This window comes from Aethalodelphis obliquidens, unplaced genomic scaffold (genome assembly GCF_003676395.1).
Source record: "Aethalodelphis obliquidens isolate GAN/ISIS:26980383/991018 unplaced genomic scaffold, ASM367639v1 scaffold1, whole genome shotgun sequence".
In the NCBI taxonomy this organism is placed as follows: domain Eukaryota; kingdom Metazoa; phylum Chordata; class Mammalia; order Artiodactyla; family Delphinidae; genus Aethalodelphis; species Aethalodelphis obliquidens.
In genome coordinates this window covers 81620394-81633706 of record NW_020837945.1, presented here as the reverse complement: position 1 = coordinate 81633706, position 13313 = coordinate 81620394, and the positions used below count along the sequence as shown (strand labels likewise).

At 42.4% G+C, this 13313-nt stretch overlaps 1 protein-coding gene across 1 annotated transcript in view; it reads left to right on the top strand.

The window, feature by feature from the left end:
• MAP3K13 (mitogen-activated protein kinase kinase kinase 13) overlaps positions 1-13313 on the top strand; it is a 155965-nt gene that overhangs the window by 136453 nt on the left and 6199 nt on the right. Inside the window, exons 9-12 of the mRNA XM_027109730.1 lie at positions 5938-6047; positions 6814-6930; positions 7613-7750; positions 11855-12641. Coding sequence (XP_026965531.1) covers positions 5938-6047; positions 6814-6930; positions 7613-7750; positions 11855-12641 — 1152 coding nt within the window. The remainder of the gene's footprint in view (positions 1-5937; positions 6048-6813; positions 6931-7612; positions 7751-11854; positions 12642-13313) is intronic.

Below are 13313 nucleotides of genomic sequence, written 5' to 3'. Positions count from 1 at the left end.
TCGGGTATTTACAAGCTGATTTGTTTCTGGGTCTGAAATTCAGACTATCTCTGGCTAATGATAATAAAGTATTGGGTTGGCCAAAAAGTTCGTTTGGGTTTTTCCCGAATGAAAACCCATCTTACGGAAAAACCCAAACGAAATTTTTGGCCAACCCAATATTTATGGACTAACGAGGGAGGTACTGGGAAAAGTAACAGATTTTGAGCCTAAACCCCTGTCCTGTGACTTTGGATAAGTCACTAAATTTCCCTAAACCTCAGCTTACTCATCTAAACAATGAGGATAACCATATCTTCCCTTCCTTGTGGAGTTTTGGTGAGGATCAAATAAGATAATAAACATGTAAGTGCATTATAAACTGTAAAGAACTGTTTGATTGTTAAGATATTATTATTCACCTCCCACAAAGCTATAGAAATTAAGCCTCCTTGGAGGTGTTACATTCTGGATACTTTTTCTTTCTTTTTTTAAGACCCATTTATCCTTGTTTTTATTATTAGAAATGGGAAAATAGTTATTTACTGGTTGCTAATTATAAAGAAGATGGGTTGCTATTTGAGGAATGGGTATTTAATATATGTGAGAAGCACTGGTCTTTGAGTCTGGGGACCTGGATTCTGGTCACCATTACACCATTAATGTGGATGAGTAATTGGATGCCACTGGGCCTCTATTTTCCCACATATAAAATAGATATAACAATGTCTGCCATATATCTCAGACATGTTTATAAAAATCTAATAACTAAAGTCCTTGGTATTTGCTGCTACTATAGAAAGGAAAAAGTTACATAGGAAGCTAGAAATAAAATTACCTAGGACATCTCAAACTCTAATTGGGAATTTAAGATTGAGTTTTTTTAAGTCACGTTATTCTGTATAATCTACAAACATAAAATACATCCTTTTTACTTGTACAATTTGATGTGTTTTGGCAAATATATACACCACAAACAAGATACAGAATATTTTCATCATTCCAATTTTCTCCACGTCCTTTTGTATCCAGTCCCTTCCTCCCAGCCCCAGTCCTTGCTAAAAAGATATGTCTTCTATTCCTATGGTTTTGTATTTTCCAGAACGTCATATAAATGGAATAATATGATATGTAGGCTTTTGTGCCTGTCTTCGTTCACTTAGCATAATGCATTTGAGATTTGTCCATGTTGTGGTACATATCAATAGTTCATTCCTTTTATTGCTGAGTATATGCCACGGTAGAGATTCTGGGTACTTTTTCTGATGAACTCCTGAGATGGATAAGATGGCAGCTAGGGAGCTCCATCCACAATTAAATTCCTATTTAAATTAAATTCCTATTTAATTCCACAATTAAATAGGAATTAATTGTCTTTTGACTTTATCCTCCCTCAATGGGCAAGAACTAGTTTTTTAGCACATAGTTTTGCTTTTCAATAGCACTTTTATACCTGCGGCCTTGCCTCCTGCCTGCTGACCAAACCCTTTCCTCATCAGTCATCCATCAATGGTTATTAGCTGCTGGTCGCCACCTTCCCCCAGAACTGTCAGTCAAGAGTGCTGACAAGAGCCCAGCTGACGCCTTCCTAAGAGAAAATGCTTCATCTGTTTCTCATCAACAGCACATGTATAAGGAAACAGCATATATAGAACAGATGAACAAAGCAACCAATTTCAGTACAATATTAGATTCTGCCAAAGCTATTGCTTCATTCCTAGACAATAACCCATTTCTCCAAGTAGGCAATTATTGCTCCTGGTATTCAATTACATTTGGTATGAGTTTTTAGAAAACATTTTAGCCTGGTCCCAGATCCCAGCTGCTAGGTATGTCACGTGCCCTGCTTCCGAGCTCTTTCACATCCCTCTGTCTTTGCACCATTCTAGTTTCCTTTTGAGTGCCACCATGACCACCCAGAAATTCAGGGGCTGGGAGTTGCAGACAGATAGCTCATTATAGGGACAGACTCTTCTACCTTAAGAGTAATTTCATTGGGGGCTTCCCTGGTGGCGCAGTGGTTGAGAATCTGCCTGCCAATGCAGGGAACACGGGTTCGAGCCCTGGTCTGGGAAGATTCCACATGCCGCGGAGCAACTAGGCTCGTGAGCCACAACTACTGAGCCTGCGTGTCTGGAGCCTGTGCTCCGCAACAAGAGAGGCCACGATAGTGAGAGGCCCGCGCACCGCGATGAAGAGTGGCCCCCACTCGCCGCAGCTAGAGAAAGCCCTCGCACAGAAACGAAGACCCAACACAGCAAAAAATAAAAATAAATAAAATAAATAAATTTTAAAGAAGAGTAATTTCATCATGAGCAAGTAGGCGCTTAGGCACAAGCTGGGCACTTACGTGGGGAGACAGTAAAGAGGACTCATGCCAATCAAGATTTGGACTTGACAACCTCTAAGACCTTTCTGACTCAGAATCTATGTTTTCCCACTACTTAGCCCCTCAACATCCTGCTTCTCTATTCCTCAAGCTAGGCTGGAGCTGGCTCAACTTCTTTTTTTACTTTATAAAAATTGTGGTTAAATATATATATAATTTTCCATTTTAACCATTTTTAAATATACAGTTCAGTGGCATAAATTACATTCACAATGTTATAAAACTGTCACCATTATCTATTTTCAAAATTTCTCACTACCTCATTAAGCAATAACTTCCCATTCTGTCTTCCCCCACAGCCCCTGGTAATCTCTGTTCTACTTTCTATCTCTATGAATTTGCCTATTCTAGATATTTCATGGAAGTAGAATCATACAGTAGTTGTCTTTTTGTGTCAGGTTGGTTTCATTTAGCATGTTTTCAAGGTTTATCTATTTTGTAGCATATGTCACAACTTCATTCCTTTTTATGACTAAATAATATTCTACTGTATGGATATACCCTATTTTATTTATCCATTGATATATTAATTCAGCTTCATTTTGACACATATTGTGAGAGAGAAGAGGAGCAAGGTTTGGGTACAAGAGCTTCAGTCTACTGATTGAATAACTGAAAGACTGGAGAAGACAAAAACCTTCTAGATGTTACAGCCTTTCCCAGGCCTTATGTGGGTTATAAAGAGGATTCCATTCATGACAGTAACCCAACTGTCACTGTATTTTTCCCTTACCTGCTTACACAGGACTTAAGTACCTTGTGAAGCACTCCGTACTCCCTCCCTCCACCTTACATGCAGTTTGGGGGAATCCCCAGTAACGAGTCAGGGGGAATCTCAAACAGCCTCATATTAACGTCTGCCCTACTTTCCAGTGACTCTGGCTGGAACAGCACTCTTCCACCAAGCATCTGCTGGGTATTACTTTATTGGTTAGTACTGTTTTCTGCTGAAAGGCTGTAGTCCCCAGCTGGCATCCAGTGGATGCTGCCGTATCCTTAAGGCACTGCCATCACCCACCAGGAGCTGCTATTTTATGGAGAAGCTCTGGACTTCTCCATATTCCAAAGTTGCACATTGTTCTGTTTATGCAATGAATTGTTCCTTTCCCTGTTGAGTTACATTTTGTTAAAGGTCGCAGAATAGTGCTGATTATGGCCCAAAATTTTACAGATATTAGTGGAACAAATGGGAAATGCCTCTCCACTCCTATGTTGATGGCTTTGTTATAGGTCAAGATCACACAGGATTCCTTCTTCCCTCATATTTTCTTTCATAGACTCCTTAATCTCTGTGCAAATTGGCTTCAGTCTGCCCACCTCCATTTCTTAGTTATGCCCAGAAATATCTAAATTGCAGATTAAGTGCAAATTGGAACTCCTATTACATAAAGATTCTAAGTATAGTGATGGAACTCCAAAATTAACATCTACCTGTAACACAGTACCTTTGGGAAAAACACATTATTAATCAGTACCTGGTGTTTTCCCACAGAGGGAACTTCTTTTGGGAAATCTACTTTCTTAATAAGTTTCAATCTTGAGAAGGTTTTCTTTAAGTTTCACATTCCCGTAAGCTAGATGTCAGGAGGTTTATTTCCTCCAGAATTTAAAAAATCCGATCTGTGATATCTGATTCCTCACTGCCAGAGGGAGGTATTCCTTTTCCTGGTCCCTTCTTTAAGTGCTGGAGTAGAATCTACTGACATGTTTTTCACAAAAGAGGATGCTTTAAGGCCCACATTTGGCCCTCTCCCTTATCCTTTTCAGGTCCAACAACTCTTGATTTTCATCTTTGGCCTCTTAAAGCTCAAATGCTCTTCCTACTTCATGACTTTGATCTGATGGCTGAGAGAACAGCATTACCTGGGGCTCAGCCAAACCTGCATTTACTGCTTAGATACAGTCAAAGACTGTTACCAAACAATGGACAGTGCATTCTAGAGCTCCGCTCTTTGATGACGTTGGCTGTCAGGTTTGATGCCCGAAAGTCAACTAACAGAAATCTCTCCCCAATGGTCAGTCAACATATATATATGTGAAGATCTAACGTATTATAAACAGATAAGTAGGATGACCACTTTCTAAATAATTGCAATATTATTTCCTCTATAAAAATAAATGAAGGACTTCCCCGGCAGTCCAGTGGTTGAGCCTTTGCCTTCCAGTGCAGGGGGTGTGGGTTCGATCCCTGGTTGGGGAGTAAGATCCCACATGCCTCCCAGCCAAAAAACCAAAATGTAAAACAGAAGCAATATTGTAGCAAATTCAATCAAGACTTTTTTAAAAAACGAGAAACAGCAAATTTGGGGAGAAACTTCTGTAACTTCACAACTACTTAAGCATAACTTCTTCCATGATCTAGAGAGATCATTTTTAACATGAATCTGAAAGTAATAGAATAGCTCTAGAAGATGATACAATTAGAAACATTTGGTTACATATCTAGCCTTCACTAGAAATTATTTTAGATCATCTCATTAGCTTCTTGGGATAGTAGTGTGTACATAATTTGAGGAAGCGTCTCCTTTAGCTGCTTTTCTAGAAATGGTCTGTAGACTATATTCCTGCAGAGATGTTCCTACCTCCTAAAATTTAGATAAATTGGTCTGAAATTCAATGCCCTATGGAAAGTCCAATGTCCTTTTTAATACTTCTGTGAATTCCTGGGAGATTTATAATTTCATGGACACTTTGACTCTGTTTGCTTGGGCCCCCATTCCTGCCATCTTTTGGTTGTTCCTTTATCTTTTTCCTGTCTTTGACCTAAGCATGAAGTTCAGCACATTTCCTTGATTTAAAAAAACAAAACAAATAAAAACACTCATCCAAAGTCAAGGTGAATGTCAGAGGCTTTACTAAAGGTTTAGGAAATTGGAAGAGGCTTACATTTTGAACAACTTAAATCACACATTAGATATCCATCCCTCTCCTAAAATTTTTGTCAAACTACTAAAATGTTTGGCCGTGCTCTTTCTCCTCCTTCCCCTTCTCTCTTTTCTTTTCTTTCCCCCACCTCCAAATTCCCGTATAATTCCCCATATTTTTATCCCCATCTCCTGCTGTTCTTGCCCCTTGGATCTTCTATTCCAAATATTTTCTCAAGATATTTTCATAAACAAAGCCTAGGAGGAATTCTGGTCCAAATGTAAAGACAATCATATTGTCACTGACACATGCTTGTACCATATGGTTATCAGAGCTGTTCTTTCTAGCCAGGCTCTCTCAGCCACCATCCTGACTTAAAATTGAGCTCTTTTGTTCCAGAGATGATGGCTAGCATGCCAGCTGTGATGTTTCTTTTGGTTAGTACTGAAAGAAAATTAGAAAAGACAGCACTGACTGTCTTTGAGTACTGGACTACATACAGAAAGTGGGGTGAGGAGTGGGGTAGGGTATGCAGATACACTAGCATGAGATATTTTGCTATCAAATAACATTTATTGAACATCTATTCTATAAGGCTCTTTAGTAGAAGCATACAGGGGGGAAAATCTTGTACATGATCCTATGGTTATATCAGGGATTAAAACTCCTGGACTATTAACAAAATCTAATTTGTCCTTGCCTAGGCTGAATGGAGAGAAGAAGTAAAAAAACACTTTGAGAAGATCAAAAGTGAAGGAACTTGTATCCACCGATTAGATGAAGAACTGATTCGAAGGCGCAGAGAAGAGCTCAGGTCAGCTGATGTCTCCTACTTCACCTCTTCTCATTCCCAGGTCTTCAGATATTAGCAGGAACCCTTGCTGTGAATCATTTCATTTTCTACACACCTTGCACTTCTGCTGGTTATTGTTATTCTCTTTAAAAGTTGGTCCTCCCTTATATCACTTTTTTATCGTCTCCCCCCCAACCTCTGTTATCCTCCTTTATTATATCTCTGCAACAAAGATTCCTGGAGCAATGCTATTTGTTTATTCAGGCGCTGTCCTAGGTAACATGAAAAGTCAGAAGTTTATAAGATGTAGTCCCTGGCCTCAAGAGGCTCATAATCTGTCAAGGGATAGAACACATGTTCTCAGATAACCACTAGATTAGACAGGATCTGTAGTGTGGATAAGTATAAATGAGTGACGAGTGACCATGCTTTAACTGCATATTTCCCTTAACATATATTATACTGTATTCTTATTAAGATATTGCCAATACTGCACAGACAAAGGCTGTACATTATACATAAATTGCATTCAGTTTTATCTGTAGCCCTCCTGGCTATCCTATATGGCTGGATATGACCCTTAACAATCAACTAAGTGGAAAACTTGGATTTCCCATCTCCCACTCACTCTTGTCTGAGGCTTTGCATCGGACAAGGGAGTCTTAAATTTAGAGGGCCCTTGGGCAAGAGCTTTTGAGATAAACCACCCTGTTCTTGTTTCATTAGAGCTGACCTTAGTTCTCCCTCACATTCATCAGCTTCACTGCTTCCGTGTTTTCTTTGATAGGCATGCTTTGGATATTCGTGAGCACTATGAGAGGAAACTTGAGCGGGCTAATAATTTATACATGGAATTGAGTGCCATCATGCTGCAGCTAGAAATGCGGGAGAAGGAGTTAATCAAGTATGTATCCAGACCACTGTGTCCTGATTTGGGTCTATCCATTGGCTGAAATGTACTACTCGTCCAGGTTGCTGCTACTCAGAACTGGCAGCTATTTTATTCATCCACCCAGCATTCCTTAGGGCACGTGCCGGGCACAGGTCCCCGTCCCGGTGAGGCTTACAGCTGAGTGGAGCTGCCACAGAGCTGGTTCTAGGGGACTATGCGCTTGACAAGCCTTTGCCACTTCAACCTGCCGAATGGCTCAGGAAAGGGGTCCTCATTTCCAGAAGAGCCTGGTGTGGATGCATGGGAGCTTACTGCCCCCTGGGGAAGTAAGGCAGCTGCTGCAGGTGGTTCAGGGTATTCCTGAGAATGGTGAGAAACCCTGGGGTCCTGACTAAAACAGCAGCTGCTGAAAATAAGTAGGACTTCAGCCACTGCTGTGTGTCTCATGAGGCATGTTGGGGACAGGAGGGTTGGCCTCCAAGTCCATCTGCGACCTGAAGAAAAAAATGAAGTCAGGTTAGTTTGAATTTTTTTTTTTTCCTTTTTAACCTGAAGAGCCACCTTGCTATTCTTCAGATAGCCTGTATCTGTTAAGTATGCCCAGAATCTCTGGGTAGAGTTAACCTGTGAAAACATTCTGCCCAACTTTTCTGTCTGCGGTGAATGAGACATAGCTTTTTCTTTCATTCTTCAGGCGTGAGCAAGCAGTGGAGAAGAAGTATCCTGGGACCTACAAACGACATCCTGTCCGTCCAATAATCCACCCTAATGCCATGGAGAAACTCATGAAGAAGAAAGGTGTGCCTCACAGACCTGGGATGCAGGCCAAGCGGTGAGCACCTGTACTGACCTGATATTCAGATGAATGGGGAAACATGCCCCTAAAATACATGATCAGATGATGGTGGGTGTGGCCACACGGTACCACGTCGTCAGCGCACTTGCCTCTAGATATGGCCTAGGCAGGTGGGAGAGAGTGTGTCATGGACTCCAGGAATCTAGTTTTTACTGTCTGAGGCTTTGATGTTTATTACCTTAGCATGGAATAATGAAAAGAGAAATGAACTGGGGGCCAAACAGACCTGGATTCAAATCCTGGCTCTGCCTATTAGAAGCTGTGTGATTTGGATCATGTCACTTGACCACTCTCAACCCCATGGGTAAAACGGTGAAACTATAGCACGTGAGATTTCTTTTTCTTTTTTTGACCCCTAGTGCACAGAATTGAGTTCACCATAATTCTTGATTTATGCAACATAGGTCCACGCATGTCCCACTTTTATTTATTCATTTAGTTAGTTCTTTTTAATAATGTAATAAGTGCCTGTAAATCCACCACCAAAAACAAAAGCAGGCACTTTGATAAGTACCTGTGTCTAACCATATAGTTCCCCTCATCCCACTCCTGTGTGGAACTTTCATGAGGTTTAAATAAGACAACGTGTGAAATCACCTAGGAAATCATAGTTGCTCAAAAAAAAAAAATGGGTTTTTTAATTGTTTTAAAAGATGCCCTTTCCCCTAATTATAACACATTTTCCTTATATTAGTTTAATTTTAGAATGCTCTTCCAGTCAGTTTTTATTACCAGACTCTGCTAGAGCCTCATTCCTCCCAAGGAATAGAGAGTTGACCCTATCCTAAATTAAAGCAAAAGAAGGAAATATCCCTTAGCCTGGGTTGTAGACCCAGCAGTGAGACTTGAGCTAAATGCAGGAAGAATAAAGACAGTGAGAAAAGGCAAACCAAGCGTGTATTTTAAGGCTTTCAGAACAGTGACCATTCCAGCACAGCATGACTAACATAAATCTAAACTACTGAGGGATAACTACATGGATTCATTCCAGTTTTGCTTTTACTGACCATCTTCTGGTCAAGCTCTGAGAAATTGTTTTCAGTTGGCACCCGGCAAAACCTTCCAGGAATCCCAGCACCTCTCTTCTTTTGGTGTACAAACGAGGCACAGACTTCACCTGCTGGCTCCTCCCTGCAGTCTGCTGACAGTTAAAACAAAGAGCACTTTGGGAGAAAATAGTACTGTTTAATTTTTCACAGTGTGAGCTTGTGTTTACTTTTATTTTGCCTGTGAGAAATGCATTTGCAAGAGTTTGACAGCACCAGTAGATGCTTAGTCACTGAGCTGAACTTGTCTGGAAAGGTAACCCGGAGTAGGTATTAGAGCTGCAGAGAGTTATGCTTTCAGTTGATTGCCCCGTGAAAGATTTATGTTTCAGATTACTTGGACAGTCCAGTGATTATGGAGTCAGAAGGCCAATGCCCACTGAGGCGATCAGAGAGGAGAAACCATCCACTATCCTTTAGCCTTGGTTTCAGTTTGCGTTTAGTTAGGGACTGAAAAGAGAGTCGGAGTTCAGTGATGGATCCACCAAGCCCATCACAAGTGAGTATAGTCTAATAAGGTAATCTAAATACTTCATAATATGGAGAAGCTTGGAATGGAGGAAGAACTATTTCTCGGTGTCCAAAAACTTGGCTTCAAGTTGTGAGTTTTGCCATTTACTAGCTTTGTGAGAGACACAAGCCAGCTAAGTTACCCTCTGATCCCTCAGTGCCCTCATCTGTAACATGGATATTGTAATGGTAGGAAACTTGTGTTTTATATATTGTAAATTGCTTTGTCAACTGTGAAGCGCTGTCTCAGCGTTATTCTTTGCGTTTTGCACTGCCAGGTTCAATAAACACAGCCTTTACCTGACTTAATGGCACTCTCACCTTAGCTTTCTTTTAGATCCCGCCATAGCCAGTTACTGTGTAAGTATTGATAGATGCCCTAACTGGGCCTTGGAGGGCTCTCTTTCCTCAATAAAAAGCCCCAGGACCTCCTCGATCCAGATGCCTTCTGTGCCACAAGTTGGCCAGCTGACCACAAAGCTGTGACTCTGAGACAGGAAGATGCTGACAGCAGCACAGTACCCTACCCGCCTCATCATAAACCAATTATACCTGGAACTTCTGTGCTAAGACAAGCCTTTAACTGAACTTCTCCTGAAAGAGAAGAAAAACCCATCTCCTATTGCCGGATGCCTACTGATTTCCTGTGAGCCTCTTCAAACTGTAGTCCTTAGTTCAGCATCATCTGAGAGCGCGGCTGCTAAATGCAGGCTCTTAGGCCCCATCCCAGACCCGTGCAGTCATTTCAACAAGCTCCCAAGTGATTTGTGCGCACCTTCAAGCTGTATTCTGACGTCCAACAAGCCAGACTGTCAAGTAGGAGAGACTTCTTGTCTGGGTTCTAATAGTAATGAGCTGTGAGACCAGGAGCCACTTTGGCTGGGGTTTGGGTTCTTCATCACATAGGATGAAGGCAGGACTGCATCTGTGGTTTCCTTACAAGGTCTGGGACCCCCTAGGGCCTGAATAGAGGTGTCTCTGAGGCCACTGCAGGGGTAGAGAGGACAAGGAGGGGGAGCCCCATGGGAGGGGCTTCTGCTCTCCCTCCTCTCTTCAGCTGTTCTACTATATCTGGGTTTGGGTTTTTTAAGATATAATTGACATATAACATTATATTAATTTCAGGTGTACAACATAATGATTCAACATATGTGTATATTACAAAATGATCACCAAAATAAGTTTGGTTAACATCTATCACCACACACAGCTACAAATTTTTTTTCCTTGTGACGAGAACTTTTAAGATGTACTCTCTTAGCAAATTTCAAATATCCAATACAGTATTATTAACTATAGTTACCATGCTGTACATTACATCCCATGACTTATTTATATCATAATTGGAAGTTTGTACCTTTGACCCCCTTCACCCATATCGCCCACCCCCTATTCCCACCCCCACCTCTGGCAGCCACCAATCTGTTCTCTTACTGTATCTCTTTTATATATTGGGTTTCTCATAATTCATTTGAGTAAAGGATTCTGTTGTTTTTTTTAAAAAAAAAAAAAAGAGTTTGGGCCCTCCAGCTCTGAAATCTCCAGCTGATTTGTGTCTGTCTGGTCCGAAAGAAGGGTGGGGCTACTCTTTGGGAGGAAGGAGGTAGCGATACTGCCTGGCATCCTAGAGTCTCTGCCCTGAATCAGTTCTTCAGTTTAGAAATCATTTATTGGTTGCCTGTGTGCCTTGGTGTTGGTGTGTGTAAGGTTTACCTGCAGGCTCTGGGTTCCTCCTGCACATGAGCCACGTGACTAGCTCAGTGGGCTGAGAGAGGCCCTCCTCCCTTTAGGAACACGGTAGAATACCAGGTCGTTCCACATGAGCCCTTCTCTTACTGGCTCTACGCAACCTCCTGGGCTGTCTATTAATTCCCCCTCCTCTACTGCCACCCCCTTCGGCCCCTTCCTAAAACATTTATTGAGTACCTACTGTGAGCAAGACTCCTTGCTAGTGTCCTTCACATGCAAAGGTGGATATGACTTAGTAGCAGCCCTCAAGGGGACCATGTCTAGACGAAACTCCCTGCATTTAGCCTCTTGTCTAATTAACTGAGGTTTCCTTCTCTGGTCCCAGACCTCTGTCCTTTGTGATCCCTCATGGGATCCATCACCAGACAGAGTTCTGATCGTGAGCAAACACCCATGCCTGTGCCTTGGCATATTGGCACCAAGCTGAGAGCTGATACTATGAGGAAGAGGTCAAGAAGCCTGTAGGGTAAAATTAGAATTTAAAGGGGTTTGAGTACTCAGCTAGTGAAGCACAGAATAAAATCCAGAAGGAATAAACGGAATCCTCTGTAAGTGGACATTAGGTTGTTTCTAGCTTTCTGCTATTTTAAACAATGCTTTAACATAACATCTTCCAACATACATCTTTGTGCACATCCCTTATCTCCACTGGATAAATCCCTGTGTATGTAACTGCTGATTCAAAGATTATGTGTACTTTAAGGCCTGGGATACATTTCCCCAAACTTGAATGTGTCTTCATGTGTTTAAAACCAAACCTGTTCTTTTCTCCCAGGCCAGATCTGTTGAGATCTGAAGGTATCCCCAGTGTGGAAGTGGCTCCCACTGCATCCCCTTTGTCCGGAAGTCCCAAAATGTCCACCTCCAGCAGCAAGAGCCGATATCGGAGCAAACCACGCCACCGCCGCGGGAGTAGCCGAGGCAGCCATAGTGACTTTGCGGCGATCTTAAAAAGCCAGCCAGCCCGGGAAAATTCACCCCATCCCACTTACCTGCACCAGGCTCAGTCCGAATACCCTTCTCCCCATCACCGTAGTCCTCTGCAGCAGCAACACCAGCAACCCCCTCCTGCCACGTCTCAGAGTCACCGTCCCAGACTCGATATGCACGGACAGGACGTTGCAACCTGCGCCAACAACCTGAGGTATTTTGGCCCCGCGGCGGCCCTACGGAGCCCACTCAGCAGCCATGCTCAAAGACAGATGCCTGGCTCCAGCCCTGACCTCATCTCCACGGCCGTGGCAGCAGATTGCTGGAAAAGTTCTGAGCCCGACAAGGGCCAGGCTGGCCCCTGGGGCTGTTGTCAGGCTGACCCCTATGACCCCTGCCTCCAGCGCAGGCCAGAACAGCATGGGTCCATAGACGTCCCCTCTGCCAAGCCCGTGGGGAGGAACCCCAACCTTTTCAAGCCACCAGCACACAATCCCCTCTCGGAAAATGCCCAAGGTTCTGAGAAAATGGAAGAAAAGGAATTCAGCGGCTGTGGGTCTGCATCATCCCTCACCACCTCTCATCACATCACCCCCCCAGCGCTACCTCGAAAAACAAGGCCCCTTCAGAAGGTAAGGTGTGATGGTAGCCGCGGTGTGTGTCACCGCCTTCAAGGAATGTCAGAGCCTGTCATATTCTATGCAGTATAAAATGTACATAAAAAATATGCATTTTGTAAAAGGATGAGATAACAAAAGCATAAATAGCAGTTTATTTACTTTTAATACTTTCCACACTGCTTAAGTGATGGACTAAGGAGTACACTTTGGAAACTCCTGAATCAGGGGACTGATTCAAATGTAGATAATTTATCAATGAAAAATAGCCATGTGTTAGCAACATGTCATCAAAATAGTTTGGAATCCGCTACTCTAGCCTAGTCCTAAGGGATGTAGCAAGAAGGAAGTCTCCTGTTATAAAACATGTTTGGGAAACAGTATTCTCTGTCCCCTCTTGGACTTCCTAAGCTCACATTAACAAATCCTAGGCTTTGAGAAATCATGCAATAACCTTGTTTAATCCAGCACTTCCCTCACCTATGTGACCGTATTGCCTTTTTAAAATAACATCTATTAATCCCCCATGGAACTAGCTTTCTTCACAGTATCGCCTTAATTAATAACCGTCATGATCCAGCTGGTTCTCAGTCACTGAAACCTGTTCCTCGCCCACTGGCTGCCTGTGGTTTATTAGCTGGGAGGCGGGCTACCTCTCCTCCCTTGTGGGTAAGAGCCCTAACTTGG